Source organism: Colobus angolensis, unplaced genomic scaffold (assembly GCF_000951035.1).
Source record: "Colobus angolensis palliatus isolate OR3802 unplaced genomic scaffold, Cang.pa_1.0 Scaffold91, whole genome shotgun sequence".
Taxonomy (NCBI): Eukaryota; Metazoa; Chordata; class Mammalia; order Primates; family Cercopithecidae; genus Colobus; species Colobus angolensis.
In genome coordinates this window covers 7,146,666-7,159,647 of record NW_012123043.1, presented here as the reverse complement: position 1 = coordinate 7,159,647, position 12,982 = coordinate 7,146,666, and the positions used below count along the sequence as shown (strand labels likewise).

Here is a 12,982-nt window from a genome sequence, read left to right as displayed (position 1 = left end):
TCACTGGATAATGTTTTGTATTTTTGTAGAGACGGGGTTTCACCATGTTGGCCAGGCTGGTCTCGAACTCCTGACCTCAGGTGATCCACCCACCTCGGCGTCCCAAAGTGTTGGGATTATAGGTGTAAACCACCGGGCCCACCCTAAAGTCACTTTTTGGAGCTCGAGACTAGGTTCAAATCCTGCTTCTGCCAGATGCTGTGTATCCCCGGGCAAGTGACTTAACCTCTGTGTTTCAGTTTTGTTTGTGAAATGGTGCTAATAGTAGTACCTATGTCACAGGTAGTTATGAAAATTGAATGTGTTAATATACTTAAAGCATATATGTGCCTAGACTGTGCCTGGCACAGTATGTTCATTATACTATCAATCACTATTGTTAATTTTGAAAAGCGAATGAGGCTCTTTCTCTCCTTATTTCCCTCCTTCCTGTTCCTGAACAATTCAGTCTTAAAGCCATTAGGTTTAACACGGAGAAGGGGGTGCTCAGAGTAGGGTGTTAGAACCCCAGCAGGGTGAGAAGGGTGTTCACGCTAGGGGTGGCCTGGTGCAAAGTGCCATAGGCAAAGTAGAGTGACGGGCGTCCCCTGCAGGGTCAGGGATGGGGTGGTGAGGGCCTGGCAGACACTGCCCTAAGAGTAAAGAAACATTATCAGTGATGGGGCAAACTGACATCGTGCACCACCTACCAGGATCCAGTGAGAAAAACACGGCATCACATCTTGTGCCATTTCTGCCTAAGATGCGTAACCTGAATCTAGTTGTGAGGAAACATCCGACAAACCCAAATGGAGGGATGGCTACAGAGTAAGTGGCCTGAATCTTCGAAAGGGTCAAGTTCCTGCCAAGGAAAGACCAAGGAGCTGTTCCAGACAGAAGAGTTTAAAGAGACATGATCATTAAATGCCACACAGAAGGATGAACTGGAATCTTTTGCTATAAATGATACTACTGGGTGACTGATGAAACTTGAATGGAGTCCGAGGGTTAGCGGATAGTCACATATCAATATTAATTTCCCTGTTTTGATGGCTGTATGTTGGCTGTCTAGGAGAACTTTTTGTTTGTTTATTTCAATAGGTTTTTTGGGGAACAGGTGGTTGGTTACATGAATAAGCTCTTTAGGTGATTTCTGAGGTTTTGGTGCACCTATCACCCAAGCAGTGTACACTGTACCCAATATGTGGTCTTTTATCCCTCAGCACCCCCCACCCTTTCCCATGAGTCCCCAAAGTCTATTGTATCATTCTTACGCCTTTGCATCCTCATAGCTTAGCTCCCACTTATGAGTGAAAACGTATGATTTTTGCTTTTCCATTCCTGAGTCACTTCACTTAGAATAATGATTTCCAATTCCATCCAGATTGCTGCGAATGCCATTATTTCATTCCTTTTTGTGGCTGAGTAGTAGTTCATTATAGATAGATAGATAGATAGATAGATAGATAGATAGATAGATAGATACACACACATACATATGTATGTATATATATGGTTTCGTATTTTTGCAATTCTGAACTGTGCTGCTATAAACAGGCATGTGCAAGTATCTTTTTCGTATAATGATTTATTTTCTCTGGGTAGATACCTAGTAGTGGGATTGCTGGATGAAATGGTAGTTCTACTTTTAGTTCTTTAAGGAATCTCCACACTGTTTTCCATGGTGGTTATTCTAGTTTACATTCCCACCAGCAGTGTAGAAGTGTTCCCTGTTCACCACATCCATGCCAACATTTATTATTTTATTATTTTTTGATTATGGCCATTCTTGCAGGAGTAAGGTGGTATCACACATTGTGATTTTGATTTGCATTTCCTTGATCATTAGTGATGCTGGGCATTTTTTCATGTGTTTGTTGGCTGTTTGTGTATTTTCTTTTGAGAATTGTCTATTCATGTCCTTAGTGTCCAGGAGAGGTTTTAAAAATCACACCAAAGCATTCAGGGGTGATGAGGTATGAGGTGGCAATTACTTTCAGATGGTTCAAGAAAAATATTCTTTGTACTGTACTTGCAACTTTCCTGCACATTTGTGATTGCTTTAAAAAAAGGAAAAGGAAAAGGGGGGAAAAAGCCGATGATGTTCTGAGACTCGCTGCGCAGCCTGAGGCCAGAAGGACTCATCCACCTGCTCCATGAGATATTATTTCCTTGGAGGTGTGGCTGCTTTCTGGAGCAAGAAAGACATTGAATCTGGCTTTTCTTAAAGCTAGCTACAAAATGGGGAGTCGGGGAAGCCTGGCTTGTCTGTATCAGGTGGTTGTAAGCTCTTCTTGGCAGCAGCTTGGGAGTTGCAGAGTGAGGGGCTAAACAAGGGCACCAGTGCAGCCATCAGTGTCCCTTGCCAGGGAGACCTGAAGCTGGTCTCTGAGGTCTGGGGAGTCTCCACTTCTCCCAGGTGGCGCCTGGAGAGCCAGGCCTCCCTGAAGTTACCTTGGCCTCCCAGCTTTTTTCGGCTGGGTGTAGGCGTGACAGCCCTGGCCGTCTCCAGCAGAGGGCGCGCTGCTCAATCTGTCTGTATCTTGGGGACCGTGCCCGGCAGGCACACCCGTCACTCCTGGGGGCATCTGTATGACCTCCCCACCCCTCCGCTCTTTCTGCCATGGTTGCTGCCTGAAAAGAACTTTAGGAGCAACCTCTGACTGGGTAACTTGACTAAAATCGCTAAGCTACTCCAGAAGCAAGAGGCAAAGGTAGGTCTGAAGCTTGTGTGTGAGAAACACAGTTTCTGACCCTTTTCTGTGGAGTTTTGTGTCCCACTGAGCGCTGAGAGCACTAAGTGTGGCCCATAAAGAAGGCTGCCCCTATCACAGGAAAGTCCTGGAATCGCACCTGCCCTTAAAGAAGAGTGTAGAACAGGTGGAGGAGTGATGACTATGCCAGCCAACGAATCGCTGCTGCAGAAGAAGAAGGAATAAATAGAATGGACATCACGTGTGAATGTGAGAAACTTATGCTGTTTCTGCAAAATGAGTATGAGGCTGTTCTTAAGTGTGTGCAGGATGAACATATAGATAGTTTAACAAAACAAAATGAAAACCCCATAAAATGTGCACATCGTATTTCCACACAAATACACCTACTGAGCGGGAGGAAAGGGTGTAGAGTCAGAGCTGAAATCAATGACAGATATTTTTATGGCAGGCGTAAGCCAACAACAGATATTTTATAACAAGCATAAAAACTTAAAACACTTTTATCATTTGGGTTAAAGAAAGATGACTGTGGTCTTCCTCCACAATATTCTGACCTACACGAAATTATCATGGTAATTCAGGTAGATGTAACTCTACATTCTCAATGTGTTGTCTCTGAGGAAGGAAATGTTGACAAAACACAACCTTCGTCGTGATCCATGGGGTGATATTCTGCTGAGCTGTCCCAGCTTCTAAGAGATTTAACTCAGGCCAGCCGGAGGAGGTAGAAGTAGGAAACAAGCCCAAATCGATCACGAAGGCTTGTCAGGAACACAAGGAATCAGCTTTCAGTAGAAAATAGATTCTGGGCAGCCGGGTGATATGTTGAGAGAAATTATGTTACACTGGGTCCCAACAAAATCCAGCTTCTGCCAAAAGTGAGATCCAGTAAGACTGGCATGATACCAGACTATGAGATGAGCAAGGTTTCAGTCTATAATTGGAATGCTAGATCTCATCATTGGTTTTTGTTTTTGTTTTTGTTTTGAGATGGAGTTTTGCTCTTGTTGCCCAGTCTGGAGTGCAGTGGTGTAATCTCGGCTCACTAAGCAGTTCTCCTGCCTCAGCCTCCCAAGTAGCTGGGACTAGAGATGCATGCCACCATGCCCAGCTAATTTTTGTATTTTTAGTTGAGACGGGGTTTCACCATGTTGGCCAGGCTGGCCTTGAGCTCCTGACCTCAAGTGATCCATCCACCTCAGTCTCCCAAAGTGCTGGGATTACAGGTGTGAGCCACTGAGCACCTGGTTTCATCGCTGTATTTTTGATGATTCTTTTAAAGAAGCTCTTTGGCCTTCTTTCTATATTGGAATTGATCCTAATCCTCTTAAAATCTGCCTAGCAACAGATGATGGATTAACTACCCAGAAGATGATCGTGTTGTTTCATTTTCTTTCAGGTGTAAATATAACTCAGCCAGTAAATTTAGTCTCGATAATTTTGTTTTTGTTTTTATAGTTCTGCCTCTAAACACCAGAATAATTTCCCCCTACTTTTAACAATTATTTGCAAAAGCATATTAATAATACCAATTTCATAGAGGTTATGAGAACCAATTCTAACAAGTCCAGTAAAATTTTTGACGAGGGCATTAAGACCGTGAAATGGGGAAAGAACAGTCTTTCCAGCAGATAGTGCTGGGAAAACTGGATATCCACATGCAAAAGATGCAGGTGGACCCTTACCTTATACTAGCTGCATAAAGTAACAGTGCTGGGAAAACTGGATATCCACATGCAAAAGATGCAGGTGGACCCTTACCTTATACTAGCTGCATAAAGTAACTCAAAACAGATCAAAGGCCTACAAATAAGAGCTAAAACTACAAAACTCTTAGAAGAAAACATAGGAGAAAACATTACAACACTGGATTTGATAATGATTTCTAAGATATGACTTGAAAAGCACAGGCAACAAAAGAAAAAGAAGACATCAATCAGACTACCTCAAAATTAAACATTTCAGTGCGTTAAAGGACACAGTCAACAGAGTGAAAAAGTGACCTACAGAGTAGGAGAAAATATTTGCAAATCATATACCTGATAGTTAATATCCAAAATATATAAAGAACTCCTACAACTCAACAACAAAAGGAACAACCTGTTTAAAAATTAACTAGACAGTTCTCCAAAGAAGATATACACGCAGCTAACAAGCACATGAAAAGATCATTAATCATTAATCATTAGGGAAATGTAAGTCAAAACCACAATGTGATACTACCTTATACCCATTAGCATGGCTGCTATCAAAACAAAATAAAACAAAACAGAAAAAGTATTGGCAAGATGTGGAGAAATTAGAACTCTTGTGTACTGTTGCTGGGAATGTTAAATGGTGCAGTCACAATGGAAAACAAAATGGCAATTCCTCAAAAAATTAAAAATAGAATTACCATGTGATCCAGTATAATTCCGTAATTCCACTTTGTGGGGTATATACCCGAAAGGATTGGAAGCAGCATCTTGAAGAGATATTTTCTTACACTCATATTTATGGTAACACTATTTACAATAGGTAAGAAATGGATGGAAGCCACCCAGATGTCCATCAACAGATGAATGGATCAACAAAATGCAGGATGCAGATAGCAATGGACTATTTATTCTGTCTTAAAAAGGAAGAAAATTCAGACACATGCTACAACATGAAGGAACCTTAAGAATGTTATGATAAGTGAAATAAGACAGTCACAGAAAGACAAATATTGTATGATTCCACTTATAGGAGGTTCCCAGAGTAGTCAAAAATTCATAGAGAGAGAAAGTAAAATGGTGGTTATTGGAGGCTGGTGGGAGGGGAATGCTGAGCTACTGTTTAGTGGGTGTAGAGTTTCAACTTTGCAAGATGAAGAATTCAGGAGATGCGCTTAATACCACTGAACTGTATATTTTAAAGTGGTTAGATGGTAAGTTTCGTTTTATGTGCGTTTTGCCACAATTTAAAACTTAAAAAGGTAACAATTTAAAAACGAAGCAACAGAATGAGTTTCCATTTATTGACTATCATAGTGGCAAAGATAAGCAAAATTAACAATTCTGAGTGATGGAGAGGGTTAAGGAAAAAAGGAACTATATATCCGGTTATTGTATAATTCATCTTCAGGGAAGCGATCTGAAATATATTTATCAAAATGTCAAAAATGTAGCCCTTGACCAAACGAGGGGGCCTTCATGTCCTGAACTTCTGAGCTATGCTTGCTGGCTCTGAGCGAACTCAGCTTCAAAACACGCCCTGAGACGCTTACAAACCTTGGGAATGGAGGCTCACTGTCAAACCTTGGGAATGGGAGCTCACTGTCAAACCTTGGAAATGGAGGCTCACTGTCAAACCTTGGGAATGGGAGCTCACTGTCAAACCTTGGGAATGGAGGCTCACTGTCAAACTTTGGGAATGGGGGCTCACTGTCAAACCTTGGGAATGGGGGCTCACTGTCAAACCTTGGGAATGGGGGCTCATTGTCAGTGTGGGTCCAACCTCGGCAGAACTGCCCGAAGCCACTGGGTTGAAATGAGAGTTGGCCAAAGAGTGTGTAGCGGGGCCCACAAGGTGCCTGCTGCAGGAGGGAGGGAGGGAGCACAATGGGAGCAGGTGCAGGCTTGGATCTTGGGTGTAGGCCCCAGCTGGGAAGAGGAATGCATTCCTAACTTATGACTTCTATTTTCCCAATCCAGTGGGAAATGTCACCACCTGAGAGTGGAGACAGGACAATTCTGAGGAGAAAGGAGACCATGTGGAGAGTTGCTCAGGCGGGCCAGCCTCTTGAGAAAGGACCAGGAGAGCTGGGTGGTTTTGAGGCTCTTTGGGGCTGGCGGTCCTGAGTTTTCAGTGGCTCCCTTCTACGCAGTGTGGACTGGGCTCCAGTGGTTCTCAGTTGCACAAGGCAGGAGCAGAGGAGGCAGATGCTATGTTCAGCCCTGATACTGATGTGGATAATGTGGCTTTTGAGGACGAGAAGAGGCTGAGAGTATAAAGTGGTGAGGGCAGCACCAGCCTCCACACAGGGCTGCGGTGAGGACAGAATGCCACTGTGTACAGAAGTGACAGCACAGTTCCCAGGTACTAGACAAAGCTTCATGCCATCCTACCTTCCCCTTCCCATCCCACCATCCCCTGAGAGCTTGAAAGGTGAGATTCCTGGATGGAAGTGGAGTTACCCCCACAGAGGGCACCTGTCCTGTGGCAATGGGGGAAGTTTCAGGGTCCCCAACTGCTCCCCAAAGCCCTTTGCTCCACCACCTCCTTGCCCATTGCAGAGATTGGTGTGGGGATCACCGGTTTTGGCATCTTCTTCATCCTCTTTGGAACACTCCTGTACTTTGATTCCGTGCTCCTGGCCTTTGGAAACGTGAGTCCCCCGGCCCTGTGTCCCCACTCCCCTGCCCCAACCTTTCTGAAGTCTCTATTGCCAGGATAGTCCTGGCAATAAAGACTTAAAGTTTATTTAAGTCTTTAAATAAATCCCTTAAATAAATCCCAAGTTTATTCAGACCATGCCTATCCAGGGGTCAGACATCATCAAGCCTGGGCGGAGGAGGGCACAGGAAATGGACGCAGAGCCCGCGGCACCAAGAATCTGAGGACCTGGATTCTCACACCGAGCTCTGCGCGAGACCCTGGGGGTTCTGAGGGGACTCAGACACTGTCCCTGCCATCTGAATCCCACTCTAGGGCTAGAGATATAACATGACATACATGGCTGGGAGGAAGGCAGGGGCCATGGTAAACACATTTAATATGAAACAAGGGGCTTAGTGGAAAGAGTGCACACTGAATTGGAGAAGGGTAGAGAGGAATTTGGAAAGGAAATGGGTGTGGAGGTGAATAAAGCACTTCCAGGGGGGTTGGAACAGCAGGAGAGAAGGTGTGGGGAAGGAGCGGGGAAGCATGGGATATGCTGGAAGAAAACCAGAGAGTTCAATTTGACGACAGCCTGGGCACTCGTAAGGGATCATTAGGAGCCAAGCTGAAGACAGTGATAGGGTATCCAGGGGAGGGCCTGGAGGGTTATTCTGTAGGTGGTGGAGCCTCTGAAGGTTCTGTGTGACTTTCAGTATGGCTGCCTAACCTACTAAGGCCTCAATCTTCACTTCTCTGGAATAAAAATCCCACCTGCTTCCATCTTCCCTAGATGGTATGGTGAGAAACCAAGTCCCATATGAAAAAGTGCTTGGGCTCCAGGGAATTGGGTGGGCAACTAGAAACCATCAAAAGTTTCTCATCCATCCCCCTGCCTCTGTGCAGTCCTGTTCCCAGCCAGCAAGACTTATCAAGGCTCTGGGTTTCTGCCACATTGCTGGATGGCCCTCGCTCAGATGGTCTTAAAGAGTTAGCATGTCCTGCCCCTGCCTGCCACCTGGCTCCAGGCCTGTGCCCCCAACTCCTCAGGGGGCTGGTGGGTTTGCGTCACACTCTCCTCCCTCCCCTACAGCTGCTATTCCTGACGGGCCTCTCCTTCATCATCGGCTTGAGGAAGACCTTTCGGTTCTTCTTCCAACGGCACAAACTCAAGGGAACCAGCTTCTTCCTGGGGGGTGTGGTTGCCGTGCTCCTACGCTGGCCCCTCCTGGGCATGTTCCTGGAAACCTACGGGTTCTTCAGCCTGTTCAAGTGAGTACAAATCCCTATAACCCTGGACAGACCCACCAAAGCATCTGAGTGGCTGAGATCACCCCAGCAGGGAGTGCAGAAGCTGGGACTTTATCCTGCAAGAGATGAGAACCATGGACACTTCGGAAAGGCCCCCTAAAGTAAGCTGAAGGGTACTTTGGAGGGATTAGCCCATCCATCACCAAATACTGATAGAGTGCTGACTGTGTTTCCAGCACTGTGCCTGTGAGCAGGGAGCAGACACGAGGCCTGCCCTCAAATCCAGCCGGAGAGGAAGGGCAGTGAGCTAACATGTTCCAGGCGCGCTCATGATCATCATCTTATTTTATCACAACAACCCACTCTAGGATTATCCTCTACTTCACAGATAAGGAAACCAACGCTCAGAGAAGTTGCCCCCGCCCCGAGGTCTGAAACTAGTATGTGAGAAAGGTCGCCCTTGACCCAGGGGGCTCTGGCTCCTGACATCTGTGTCATCCCCTGGCCTGACCTGTGTCAGCCCTGGGCTTGGGAAAAGGCAGGGTGGAACTCAGTCATGATGTGTGGCCACTGTCAGGCCTGTAGGCACTCAGAGGGGAGTCCAGGGTAGTGTCGTAGAGGAAGCAGGACTTGAGAGAAGCCTTGAGGGATGGGTAGAGTCTAAGAGAAGACTGGAGGGTACTGAAGGAAAAGGAAGGAAGGGTTCTCAGAGAAAGTGGGGTTGGGAAGGAAGACTTCATATGTCTACAGGGTAGTGTGGAGAGAATAGGGGTGGGATGGGGACAGTGGAGACTGGAAGAATGATGGCTTCTACAATCATGGAAAGGAGTGGGGCTTGGGAATCCCTGGGTTCTCATAGGAGCCCCCGTTTGCTGAATGTAGCCCTGAAACCCCCCGATTAGCCTGAATGGCCTAGGCCTCAGAGACTTCAGGAAGTGTGGCTTTAAATTTTCTCACGCATACCTGCCATCTATTTATTCCATATTCAAATATGTCATTTTATGGCTGGGCGCAGTGGCTCACACCTGCAATCCCACCACTTTGGGAGGCCGAGGCAGGCGGATCACTTGAGGTCAGGAATTCGAGAGCAACCTGGTCAACATGGTAAAACCCTGTTTCTACTAAAAATACCAAAAAAATTAGCTGGGCTTGGTGGCAAGCGCCTGTAATCCCAGCTACTCGGGAGGCTGAGACACAAGAATCGTTTAAATGCAGGGGGCAGAGGTTGCAGTGAGAGAAGATCGCACCGCTGCCTCCAGCCTGGGTGGCAGAGCGAGATTCTGTCTCCAAAAAAAAAAAAAATATATATATATATATATATATAATATATATGTGTGTGTGTGTGTGTATGTGTGTATGTATATATATGTATGTCATTTTCAAACAGTCACTTATTCAAATTGTCAAATATATAATAAGCACCTACTGCATGCCAAATACAGGGCCAGGTATGAGGATGTGGCACTGAATGAGGAGAAAGTTCCTACGGAATTTACAGTTCAGTAGGAAGACCCATAAATAAATTCTGACAACAGTTAGCATTTATGGAGGGCTTAGAAAGTGGAGTGGGACAGCAGCAGATTCGATAGTTGAAAGTGAAAGTCAGCCTTGACAAAGACACTGTGCAGTAACACAGAAGGGGCAAACAAATTATAGCTATCAGGGACCTCAGAGTGCAGTGAAACCTTGGGAAATTGAGGCCCACGGTAAGGAAGTGGCTCAGCCAGAATCCGTATTTCAAATCTCCCTTCCCATCCGCCACACACTGGGATCTCTTCTCATGCCAGCCTTGGCACCTCCAGGTCCTGTGAGGGGTCACGCATATGTCCACAGTCAGGCCTTGGCAGGGTGTCTTTGATGAGAGCAGAGTTGCTAAAGGCAGGGGTGGCTGTATGCCTGGGGGAGCCAGGGCACCAGGGAGTATAACGGTGAGCAAGGCTTCCAACAGCCGCCCATGCCGAGGGCCCAGGACACCTGGGTCAGGTAGATCTCAGGAAGGTAAGAAAACTTTCGGCCAGAAGAGTAATAATCATGACAGTAACAATAATAAAAATAAGCACTTCCTGACCTTTTCTTTGTACATGGCCTTATGATGTAGACACTGTTATTGTTAGCCACATTTTATGGTTGGAAATTGAGATTCAGAGAAGTTAAGGAATTTGCCAAAGTATATATGGTGCCAGTAAGTGGTAGAGCCAAGATGCGAACCCACGGAGTGTGACCCTAGGGCCTTCATTCTTAATCATGTCACTCGACTGCCTCTCGGAACACAGGAGTGCAGAACCAAGCCTGCCCCTGGTGCACGGAAGCCAGAGCTTGAACCTGGATGTCAGCCTCCTGCCCTCTATCCTCCCTTCCTGGGCCATCACTGACTCCTCCCTTCTCCCCTCTGCTCCTAGGGGCTTTTTCCCTGTTGCCTTCGGCTTCCTGGGCGATGTCTGCAGCATCCCCTTCCTGGGTGCGGTAAGCAGATGATGCCTGCAGCCCTGCAGGCATGCCCTGGGGAGTGAGGGGGAGCACACGGAGGGGAGCTGGTAAAACTGCTGTCCCAGGGGCAGTGGCCCCTCCCCTGTCTCCCCTCAAACTCCCTAGCCCAGGTTTGGTGCTTTAGACTCCTCTTCCCCCTACACCTTCTCCATTTGACAAGAGCCCAAAAGGGGAGGGGATCCAGATGCAGTTGTAGCTGAGTGTGGCTGTAGAGGAAGGTAGCTATGAGTAGCTTCCTGTTTACAGCCAAAGAAATGAAGATGCAGAGACTCTAGGTGACTCAGTGGGGACATGCCTGAGATTTCTGGGAATCTGGCTACGTGCGGGCCCCAGGCATGGAGAGAATATATGACAGCCGATGACAGCAGGAAAAGCTGTCCTGTAGGTGACAGATTTTGTCCTCTCTTGGGGATAGACACAGCCAGTGGTAACCAGCCCCTGCCCCTCCTCATCCCTTTCTCTGAAGCACCTGGCAGAATGTGAGCTCTCTGAGGAGCCCAGGGAGACCCTACAGCCAGCACCCCACCACAACCGCCAGCTGGACACAGCCCCTGCAGCCCCTCTCGTATCTGTGCCCGGCATAGCTCCTGGCTCTCAAGGCCAGCTCTGTAATAACTAGATATTGCATCTGCTCTCTACCCTTTGTCTGGAGTAATGATTCTTGGCTCCCACAGCTGTTCCGGAGACTTCAAGGCACTAGCTCGATGGTCTGAACAACAGAGATGAGCTCCTTGAACTTGGATCATTGGTTGAGGGGGCTGGAGAGAGAATGGGAACCACCCCCTCAGTCCCCCGCACTGACTCACTCCCGGTCATATCTGGACCTCCCCAAGTCCAGAAGGAAGGATGGAGCTGAGCAACTGACGTCAAATCCCCAAGTCAACTCAAGAGGCTGCCAGGAAGCAGAGATGCAGAGCCCCAAGGAAATTGGGCTGGGGCTGGCATCACACCCTCACTATATATTTACAGGAGGAAAAGTGAAGATTAAATTCCCAAGCTGTGCGTGTGTCTAGGACTCAAAGTTGGCGTCTTTGGCCGGGCACGGTGGCTCACACCTATAATCCCAGACCTTTGGGAGGCTGAGGTGGGCAGATCACCTGAGGTCAGGACTTCGAGACCAGCCTGGCCAACATGGTGAAACCCCATCTCTACTAAAAATAAAAAAATTAGCCGGGCGTGCTGGCAGGTGCCTGTAGTTCCAGCTACTCAAAAGGCTGAGGCAGGAGGATTGCTTGAACTGGGGAGGTGGAGGTTGAAGTGAGCTGAGATCGTGCCACTACGTTCCAGCCCGGGCAACAGAGCCCGACTCCATCTCAAAAAAATGTTAGCGTCTTCAGCCCATTAAGTCCACCTCCTGCTTCAGGGCAGGCCAACGTACACATCATCCCCATAGTGAAGTTTTGGTCTATGATGGTCAGTGCTGTCCTCATAGGCTATCATTTCTGTCCTGGTGTTTAACAGCCCTAATGGGTGTGATAATAATACGTTTGCAAGCCCCTGTTAACAGTAAGCACCAGACAAGTGAGGGGTGCTAACCTGCAGACTGCCAGCATGCTTCTCCAGCATTAGGGAACCACCAGGTCGAGCTTGTGCTGGGAGAGCGTCCTGTCTGAGGGTAGAGACATAGCCCCTGCCTTCAGAGACTCCTAGCCTGAGAGAAGAAACAGTCCCTGCCCCGGAGAGCCCCTTGTCCAAGGGTATAGAGAGTTCTTGCAGGCTCAAGAAAGAGACAAAAGTCACTTGCGATGCATGCAGTTAGCAAATATCTATTGAGGGCCCTCTCTGTATGTGCCCAGCAATGGAGTGGGTGCCGAGGGTACAGGGGGAAGGGGGCCTGTCCCTGTCCTCAAAGTACTGTACCTGAGCAGTCACAAAATGATATGGTGGTGGGTGCCATGTGACAAGGAAGTGGGGCCCCCAAGCAGGCGGGCTGGATGTACTGCCACCTGGAAGTCCCCTCTCTGCACCCCTGGCACTTCCCAGGTGCATCCACCTTCCAGAGCTCCCATTTCATCCTCCTTGCTCACAGCTGGCTGCTTACCTAAGGTCTCTGACCATGCCATAGCGTATTCACCTCAAAACCCTGTGCTGAGGAAGTGCTCAGTAACCAAGGAAAGAAGGAAAGCAGGAAGGAAGAAAAAAGGAGAGAATCTCCGCCACCTCCACCCTGCGCCAGTCACAGGGCCTAGTCTAGGAGCCGCCTGGAGACC

The 12,982-nt window shown here is 47.5% G+C and overlaps 1 protein-coding gene across 1 annotated transcript in view; it reads left to right on the top strand.

Annotated features, from left to right (window-relative positions):
- GOLT1A (golgi transport 1A) overlaps positions 1-11,784 on the top strand; it is a 16,183-nt gene extending 4,399 nt beyond the window's left edge. Inside the window, exons 2-5 of the mRNA XM_011931830.1 lie at positions 6,953-7,044; positions 8,128-8,306; positions 10,685-10,748; positions 11,447-11,784. Of these exons, the coding sequence (XP_011787220.1) occupies positions 6,953-7,044; positions 8,128-8,306; positions 10,685-10,748; positions 11,447-11,485 (374 nt within the window). The 3' untranslated portion in view covers positions 11,486-11,784. The remainder of the gene's footprint in view (positions 1-6,952; positions 7,045-8,127; positions 8,307-10,684; positions 10,749-11,446) is intronic.
- The last annotated feature ends 1,198 nt before the right edge of the window (positions 11,785-12,982 follow it).